General features: G+C 42.5%; 1 protein-coding gene across 6 annotated transcripts; it reads right to left on the reverse strand.

Annotated features, from left to right (window-relative positions):
• Positions 1-179: 179 nt before the first annotated feature.
• On the reverse strand, positions 180-8,962 carry LOC112464898 (proteoglycan 4). Of its 6 annotated transcripts, none has more exons than XM_025032172.1 (10): positions 7,988-8,298; positions 7,754-7,836; positions 6,446-6,591; positions 6,115-6,361; positions 5,825-6,000; positions 5,595-5,734; positions 5,302-5,514; positions 5,106-5,188; positions 1,665-4,208; positions 180-1,438 (listed from the first exon to the last, which is right to left on the reverse strand). In XM_025032172.1, exons 1-10 carry the CDS (start codon positions 8,008-8,010, stop codon positions 1,341-1,343), a joined length of 3,753 nt encoding a protein of 1,250 aa, XP_024887940.1. In that variant the 5' UTR covers positions 8,011-8,298; the 3' UTR covers positions 180-1,340. The 6 variants fall into 6 exon arrangements, with proteins under 6 accessions (XP_024887940.1, XP_024887941.1, XP_024887942.1 ...); XM_025032173.1 differs by lacking the exon at positions 7,988-8,298 and adding an exon at positions 8,844-8,962 and having other exon boundaries at positions 1,341-1,438; XM_025032174.1 differs by lacking the exon at positions 7,988-8,298 and adding an exon at positions 8,840-8,962 and having other exon boundaries at positions 1,341-1,438.
• Positions 8,963-8,986: the final 24 nt, after the last annotated feature.

Here is an 8,986-nt window from a genome sequence, read left to right on the forward strand (position 1 = left end):
ATATATATATATATATATATATATATATGTGTGTGTGTGTGTGTGTAAATAGTATGTCGGGGTTAAAATTTTTACCGATTATTCCATGCACTTACGACGTCACAACTATTTTGCACATCTTAGGATTACCTGCAACTACTCGAGTAGGAACGGGTTTAATAATAGAACGCAAATTGATACTCCGTTCAACAACATTGTATTTTAAGCTTTATAGGTTCAGAAAAATTATAAGTGTTTCATTAGAGTGCACTTATTCTATAGATAAGCACACATAGTCCATGTAATGCAATAGCGAAGTTGGCTGGATGCATTAGTGCGTACTAGCACACTTAAGGCTGTCATACGCAAATCGATGTAAAGGAATACGCATAGAGTGCCAAGTGGATTCAACAATTGGCAATTTTCTCTCTGCCTCTCTCTCTCTTTCTCTCTTTGCGCGAGATACTCATGGTCGGAATATTGCGTTTGGTATATATTCTATGATTACACCAATTTTTTGTCAATAAAATGCTTATATTACGTTTTTAGGCGGATTACTCTGCAGCGCATCCAATCAAATTCGTTATAAAACACACGTTACGATCGTATAACGAATATGGTATACATAACTATTAGACAGCATAATTCACAGGAGTATACTTCATTTCATCCTTCATTTTTATACGTGCAACTTAAAGATAAAACAAAGCAATAGAATTTTATGTTTTGATAAACGGTACCGCGATATTTTTTATATGCTTTAATCACAGATGGATCCAATTTACCTTACAAATGCATCTGACAGGACGACCGTACTGTATCATCACCTTGGACTTTGTATGCGTGGATAAATTTTTTTTTTACCAAAGCTTATTGATTGGAAAATATAAAACCCCATATTATACTTTACTATACTACAAATACAATGCTTATTTTGCCGCACGTACTATAATGATATCACTGCATTGAAAGTACTGTTTTATCTTTGTATTTCATGTTTCTCTGTGCTGATATCATAAAAGTTCTTTTAACACAAAAATGGAGATGCTTGCAAATTGTTTTACATCGAGACATACATATGTATGTATAAACACATTTCCTTTTTGTTTAGTCTAAAATTTAGATTTTTCTTGGTGTGTGCTGACTTTTTTTTTACAGTATACCAGCTATCTCTCCGTCTTACAATATCTAGTCTAGTCACTGAATATTAAGACGTTATCAACGTGCAATTGTACGAGGGGTGAACGTTCTTACATATATACAATTCACGATCACGTATTAAACGTACAATATGCACAACGTGCAAATTCGACGCCGTGCCATGATATTTCATTAGCATATGCGCAAGATGATATTCATTTTCACTTATCAAGTTCCAGAGCGGCGTATTGCTCCTCGTCCACCTCGGTCATCATTAAATTACCATCCGGTAACAGAAGCACTACCCTCCTGGTTCCTCCTGAAAGGAAGAGAAATCAGACGGCGATTGGACAGGGCGGGTCAGGAGAAGGGAAAGGGGAGATGTATTAAATATTTCATTCCATCCGTATACAGGGGTTTCCGATAATTTTGCTGAAAGCTATTACCGTATACATTGTTCATATTTCACTAGGAGCAATTTGAGCAAAAATTTTGGAACCTAACCTTCACTTGAAACTAAAGAGACGCAACCAAAAGACTATTACCTGGAGTTGGTTCTTCAGCTTGTACCACTTGAGCTATAACTTGTGCCTGTCCGTCGTTATCCTCTTGGGTCCCAGTTACATCGGTCGTATTCGCGTTATCCATTATAGACATGACCATTGAATTTTCAGTCGATTCCGCTCCATCCTCCTTCACGTAAAACTGGGGCGTGAGATTTACTTGATCGGGGATCAGCTGCGCTACAGCCTCGGCAACTGCGTGATCCAATGTCAGGACTGAGCCGTCGTCTCCTTGTTGCTCGGTGGTAACGTATACACATTGTTGCTCGCCATCGGCACCATGTGTCACGAGGAGAGTCTGTCCATCCTCGGCTTGGCCCGCGACTTGATAGACGACGCCATGCTCGGCTATAGTAACCAGATTGGACGCATCGTCCGTCGTTACTTTTCTCTCTTCCGATATCTTTTCTTCGTTCTTGACGTCTGTCGATGTCACTGACATAGTAACAGATGTAGATGTTGCCGGAACTGTCGACAATGCCGTAGTAATAATGGACGTTTCAGCGGAGCTAGAAGCGACTGTTTCTGCCAAAGGTGTTGCTGTGGATATGGGAGTAGCGGTCGCCGTTACTGTAGAAGCGGTATCGTCCAAACAAGGTAAATCCGGCGCAGGTATCGTCACATTCGACAGATTGATCTGTGCTGTATCACTGGCTTGGACAATGGTACCGGTCGTTCCACCGGGACTCATCTCAACCCTCATAATACCACCGCTTTCGGTGAGCGAGTCGAGAGAGGGTAGGACCAATTCGGCGGCGGCGGCGGCGGCGGCAGCGGTCGTCGTTGTAGTGCTGGCGGTGGCGGTGGCGGTGGCGGTGGCGGTGGTGACGGCGGCGGCAATGGTGGTGGCGATACTGGTGCTGGTAGTAATGATAGTATTAGTATTGACGTTGGCGTCGACAGTTGCAGCCGTGGCGTCTGTTGCCATAGTTTCGGACGTGTTGCTAGCTGTTCTCGCTGTGGTCGAATTTGTTGTTGCTTCAGCGGGTTCGGACTCGCCCGGTTGTTCAATCGGTTCACCGTCCGGACCAATTATACGTCCCGTGAGAGGACATAACGTGAACGGACGCGGTGGACTGTCGGGTTCTGGAGCCGTAATGACATCTGGTTCGGGAGGAGGGGGAAGATCCGACTCGCCCTCGCTACTGCTTTCTTCCGAGCCAACTTCGTGGAATTCCATGTGAAGTCCATCACCTTCCGCTAATTTGCTTTCCTTTGGAGGTTTGGTTCCCGCCTGAGCGATTGCCGAAGGTGTTTCGGTACCTACTTTTGCTCTGCCTCGTCCTGCAACGGCACGAGCACCCGCCAAAAGTCCACGACCACCCGGTTTAATTATACCTGCTGCCTCTTGGGCCTTTCTCTTTGCCATTAATAACTTTTGCTGCGGAGATAACAATGACTGTGCCTTACCCACTGGTGTTTTCGGAGTCGGTTTTGTTTGTTGTTGTTGCTGTTGCTGCTGCTGTTGTTGTTGTTGTTGTACTGGACTAGTAGCAGTTTTGATCGGTTGTTTGGGTTGCGGAGGTGTTGCGAGCACTGTGAATTTTGGCTTGATTTGCGTGACCGTACCGGCAGCAACCGGCGAAACGGCCTGCTGCGCACTTACGACCGTCGTCATACGCTTCTGCAACACCGGACGCGTCACTTGCGTCTGTATCTGTCTTGGTGCCGGTGCTCTGACGGGTGTACGAATTGTACCGAGAACGCTCGTTGCCGCCGTTGGACGCAATGCTGGTCTGGGTAACAAAGGACGACCGTCTGCCGTTCGCTGAGGTGTGACTGGGGCAGGTCTTATTCCTGTTGTTATTCTCGGTTGCAAGGTTATCGGTGCCGGCACCGCAGTCACAACATGTATCTGTTGCAGTTGCGACGGATCCGGTTTCGGCTGTATCTTTATAGGCTCGCTCTTTTGCGCGCTGCAAATTTTCGGTGTAACGGCCTTAGAGGTGACTACCTTCATCTGCGTTACCACTTGGCTTCCGTCCATCTTTGAAACAACTTTAACAGGAGTCATCGAATTGGACTGCGACGTCGAGATCACCTGTTTTCTCATTACGCTCGCGTTATCTCGATTTTGAACCATTACAACACCTTGCGTCGTTGGAGATCCTTTGACCGCTAGTTTTCCACTGGGAGACGAATTCAATTTGATAATACCGTCTTTTCGCGACATAACGTAAAGACCAGAAGCCAAATTTGGCATTTGTTTGGGATCGACTTTAACAACCCCCTTGGCGTTAGCCACCAGAACAGGCGGCTGGCTAGATTTCCCGTCTGGAGATTGTAATCCTAACGACGTTGCCAGGTCAGTGGACGAAACCGAGGCTCTGTTAGAACCATTGGCCTGCGCATTAGCGCGATTGAATGCACGTTGAATTACGTCGCTACGGCCCATTAGTCTTTCGTCTTCGGACTCCCCGGTCCACTCGTCATCACTGCCCGTGTCACCTTTTATCCTCTTTGTGGCACTGCTTCCACCTTCTTCCGAATCACTCTCCGAGTCATCGATCCTCCTTTTACCTAATACTACAAGAATCACATACGAGTATTAATTGAAACAGCATATATTTGCACAATTATATAAATATATCAATATTATATATCAATGTAATATATTACATTATATATACAGGGTGTCACTTAATTCGCGCCCATTATTTACACAGCGATATTCCTTATAAAAAATTGAGTCAAAAAGTCCTGAACCATCTTTTTCTACAATGCTTAATAAAGCAGTAATTATTGAGTAAAGTCAATCCACTCAGTGCCGCGCTTTAGCCGGCCGTACGTCAGTGAGCCGCGCGTCTGGTAGTATGCATGAGTGCACACTGATGTACGCCCGGCTAAAAGACAGCGCTGATTAGAATGACTTACATTGTAGAAAAAAAATGGCTCAGGACTTTTTGACTCAATTTTTTATAAGGAATATCGCTGTGTAAATAGTGGGCGCGCATTAGGTGTGACACCCTGTCTATATATATCTGTACCTTAGAGGTAAAGGATCGTACGTCCATTTTTGTACATTCAGAGAAAACAAGGTTTAAAAGTTTTTAAATAGGAAAATGATGTTTCTTTTAGATATAAAGTAAAAGTAACTTGATTTATCAAGTTTTTAATAAAACAATTTAACTGATATGTTTAATAGTACTACTGCCAATAACACATTGTACCTGGTTTAAAAATTAGGCACTATAAAAATTTTCAATACAATTTTCTAAACATTTTATCTTAAGAACTAGTCATAATAGACATAAGACGTTTTACCATTATACAATTTAAGCTCCGGTTATATTGAAAAATGTATCAACTCCATTTTGACAAAAACTGGAGATACGATTCTTTATCTCTAACGTACACACGCACACATATATCAATTGCGATACGTCATATTACACGTGAGTTATTCAAACAGAATACACATACGTTCGTTATCCTCATCTTTCATCGAGCCACACCATTGCTTGACTTGATCCATCGCTTTTGATTTACTAGACCGCATCGGACGTCTACATGTACGCAACAATTATCGCATTGAGTATTATCGCAGTGATTTACAGAGTAAAATGTTACATAATGACATTATTAATATATTTTTTTTTTTTAAAGCAAAGTCACTCACCCTACTTGAGTCGCCGTACTCGGTCCAGGTTTGCTAGCCTCAGCTTTTATCACTGATTTTTGCGCTGGCAAACTCGTACGTCCGACAACTCTCGTATTGGCTTGCTGTTGCGCCGCTTTAGTCTCCTTTTGCTTAGCGAGACTCCGCTCAAATTCTTCAAACATATTTTTGCAGGTTGCTACAGACTCTACAGACTCCCATGTATTGTTCTCGCTAAATAAATTTTGAATGTTTTAAAACATATTGCTAGAACTCTTGAGAAGAGATATATGCGATTAAGAGAGAATACCTACTGTGAATAGCCTTCCCATTTAATTAAATATTCCGAGCACTTCTTTCTCGGATTAAAGCGTTTGGCTAAAATTTTCTCAACGTTATATTCTTCGTTACTCAAGTCTGCATCTTCTTCGGTAGCTGTCTTGCCAGACTTGTTCTGCAGAAATATTAAAATAACTGAAGCAAATTCTCAAAAGTATACTTTGCCAAACGTGCAAACGTGAAAAAATGTCAAATAACGTAATACCTTGGGCTTGATCGATGGTTTCAGTCTTGGCTTTTCTTTCTTATCCACTTCAATCTCCATAGATTCACTCTTCTGCGTTTTTGTTTCCAGTGATTTTGCAATATCCTTCTTAGCTTCCCCCGTTTCCTCCGGCTGTCCATTTCTGACAACTTTACGAACTATTATCGGTTTGGCACCTGTAAAGCAGCGAGAGAGCATAGACGGTGTTAAGTTTAGTCTTATTTATGAAAGTAGCATTTTTCTTTTCTTTGTTTTACACGCAGAGTTTTTATCTCTTAAAAGACTATCACCTTCGACATTAATATTCGATTGAATTTGTATCGGGGTATCCTGCATCGTTGCATTACTGATTTTCGTAAAGGTTTGTATAGTTTTCCCTGCAGTGATCCACGACTCCTTCACGTTTGTATCCATATTACACCATTTTTGGTATAACTTCCAATTGTGAGCTGTATTCTTGTCCGAACATTTTCTTTCATCTTGTTGAAATTGCGTATCTTTCCATAATAGAAATGCCCATACTTGTGCTTTTGAATTCTACAAACATACAAAGGAAAGTTTCATAACACGTTCCTACAAAGCGGCACAACCATATCGCATGAAGAATCTAAAGATACAAACTTTTTTTGTTTCTTCGATTAGATGTGACACTTTGGAGCAGGCTCCCTCCTTTGTACGATGTTCTTGAAACTCTTCGATAAAATGAAAGACAGAATGACACTGTCCACATACCAATACGTCTAACTGTCCCATTTCCTCTTGTGCCGCTGATGAAGTAGAAAAGAAATTGAAAGCAAAATGAAAGCAATTAGATCGAGTGAGAAATATATATGTATATATAATATTGTACATGTACACAATTTTGTGTGTGTGTGTGTACACAGACGAAGTCAAGTCAAAAAGTCCTTTACCACTTTTCCTTCCGACAAACAATTATCGAGATACCGTAAACTAAATATTGAAAAAATTACCAAGTTTTCCTTGAATATCTCAAAAAGTATAAGGCAAATAAAAAAATGTTTCAGACAAAAGTTGTTCAAATTGGTAAAAAAAATATAATAAAAAATAAAGGTTTATATTTAAAAAATTTAGCCGGTAAACTCTCCAATTTCTATCTGAAACAATTTTCCAATAAACCAATACTTTCTAAGATAATTAATTAATGGAGATGATTGGCACACGAAATAAAATTCACCCTGTATATATGCAGGGTGTTTCAAATCAGGTCAATAAAATTTCAGGGTCTTGTAGAAAATTGAATTTAGAACAAAAAAGTTCCTATAAAGATAGGTTCGAAAACGCTTCGTTGAAAATTTACAGCTAATAAACTTGGAAAAAAAAAAAAATCGTTTTTTATTACTATTAAAAATAACCCTTCAAAACTCTTCATTTATTGAAAGATGAAGAAAGTAACCGGAAATAAATCTGATGGGTAATTAAATAATGAACTAAATTACACCAATTTTATTTTATTGTGACAAGGCGTTCGCAAAAGGAAATGAGCTCAAAATAACGAAAAAAAGCAGAAACTTGGAGCACGCTTTTAATGATCTTTATGTAAAGATTACATTAGCTATTACGTGTACACTAAAGCAAGCGCTTTCGTTTTATTTAATTATTTATTTTCAAAAATTATCAAATAAATGTGATTTTCACAATTTTTATTAGCTATACATAGCTTTTTAACCAAATGTTTCCAGACCTGTGTTTATATTACATTATAGGAACTTTTTTATTCCAAATTGAATTTTTTATAGAACCCTGAAGTTTCATCGACTTGACACGGAACGCCCTGTATAATTACATTGTACACCTTTATGAAACAAAAATCTTGCCTCACGTTCTTGCTTGGAAAAAAAGTCGAATCGGTTTCCAAGATCAGTTAACGAGACAAGGTAATACATAAATCCAAATGTACACGACGCGTACCTTTGATGATGGTGGGTTTATTACCGATGGCTGAAGGGCCATCGTCTCCTTCCATTCTGTATACTGTGTACTCGCGCTCTCTTCTGAAAATTAAACAACAGCTTGGTTAGTTAAGTACTGCCATTAGCAGATGTGACAGAAAGAAAGAGAGTGAAGGGAGGGAAAACGACTGAAGATCACAGACCACACTTGGCCGCGCAGGCCGTGTGAAAACGGTAAAAGCGATCACCCTACCGGGTCTGGACCCTACCGCACATCTGGACCAAGTCTATGCGCTCCGCGCTCCGCAACGAGAATCGAAGCGCACGCCCGCGCCGCGCACAAGTTCAAGACCGTCTCATTGCTAACATTTAAATTAAGTGCATTCCCGCAAAGTGACAAGTGCAAGTGGCAAAGCGTCGAGTCGAGACTGTGCGGGCGACACGAGGTGTGTAAACGGGGCACGGGGCCAGTCGTGAACGCGGGAGCATGGACGAAGCCGACGAAGGGAGTAGACACACTCGACACGATTCGCGCGCGCGCGCGCGCGCGCGCTCACGCTCACGCTCGCTTGTTCCCGCCACCCGCCACGATTCGACGCGAGCCGTATGTACCTCACGTCTCACCGGTCTCACCTTACGACAAACGAGAAAATTATTTTTCACAAGAGACCGGTATCGTCGCCGGGCGCCGGCTACATTGGCGCCGTTTCCCTCAACGTTGTGTCGTCACCGCTACCTTCGTAATTGTCGTTGCCGTTATCGTCACTGCCGTTGCCGTCGCCGTCGCCGTCGCGACCGTCACTGTCGTCGTCGGCGTCGTAGCGTAGTAGTACTGTCGTCGTCGTCGCCGTCGCGGTGGTGTTGTCGATGCAGGCTCGAGGCTCGACCTGCTCGCCGTCTCCTCTCACTCCTCTCACTCCTCTGTCTCTCACAGTCTCTCACGAGCAAGCCGATGCTCGTCAAAGATGGCTCTCGTCGCCGATACTTCTCTACAAGCTACTCACTTCCTGTCTTTACGTGAACGCTTTCTGAACACCCCGTGGACGCGCGCGAACGCGCGTAACGTTACGGTCACAAACGCAAAAGCGAAACCTGCGATGCTCACTTACATACGGCGAACTCGACGAACGGCTAGATTTTCCTCAGCCCGGGAAATTGCTGGTCGTTGCGCGAGATAGAACGAAAACAGCGACCGTGAGCTACCGCGTCGGCCGACAGTGGCGCCATGGCCGCCATGGCGGCCGCCCGCTAG

The sequence above is a fragment of the Temnothorax curvispinosus genome, unplaced genomic scaffold (assembly GCF_003070985.1).
Source record: "Temnothorax curvispinosus isolate PA1 unplaced genomic scaffold, ASM307098v1 QBEX01014697.1, whole genome shotgun sequence".
Classification (NCBI taxonomy): Eukaryota; Metazoa; Arthropoda; class Insecta; order Hymenoptera; family Formicidae; genus Temnothorax; species Temnothorax curvispinosus.

Excerpts from the sequence above, each read along its gene's own strand:
- LOC112464898 (XM_025032172.1), bottom strand. The coding sequence starts at position 8,010 with ATGTGCGGTAGGGTCCAGACCCG. Across the intron at positions 6,362-6,445 it reads TAATCGAAGAAACAAAAAAA|AATTCAAAAGCACAAGTATG; the intron begins GTTTGTATCTTT and ends GTATGTTTGTAG. Across the intron at positions 1,439-1,664 it reads AGCTGAAGAACCAACTCCAG|GAGGAACCAGGAGGGTAGTG; the intron begins GTAATAGTCTTT and ends TCTTCCTTTCAG.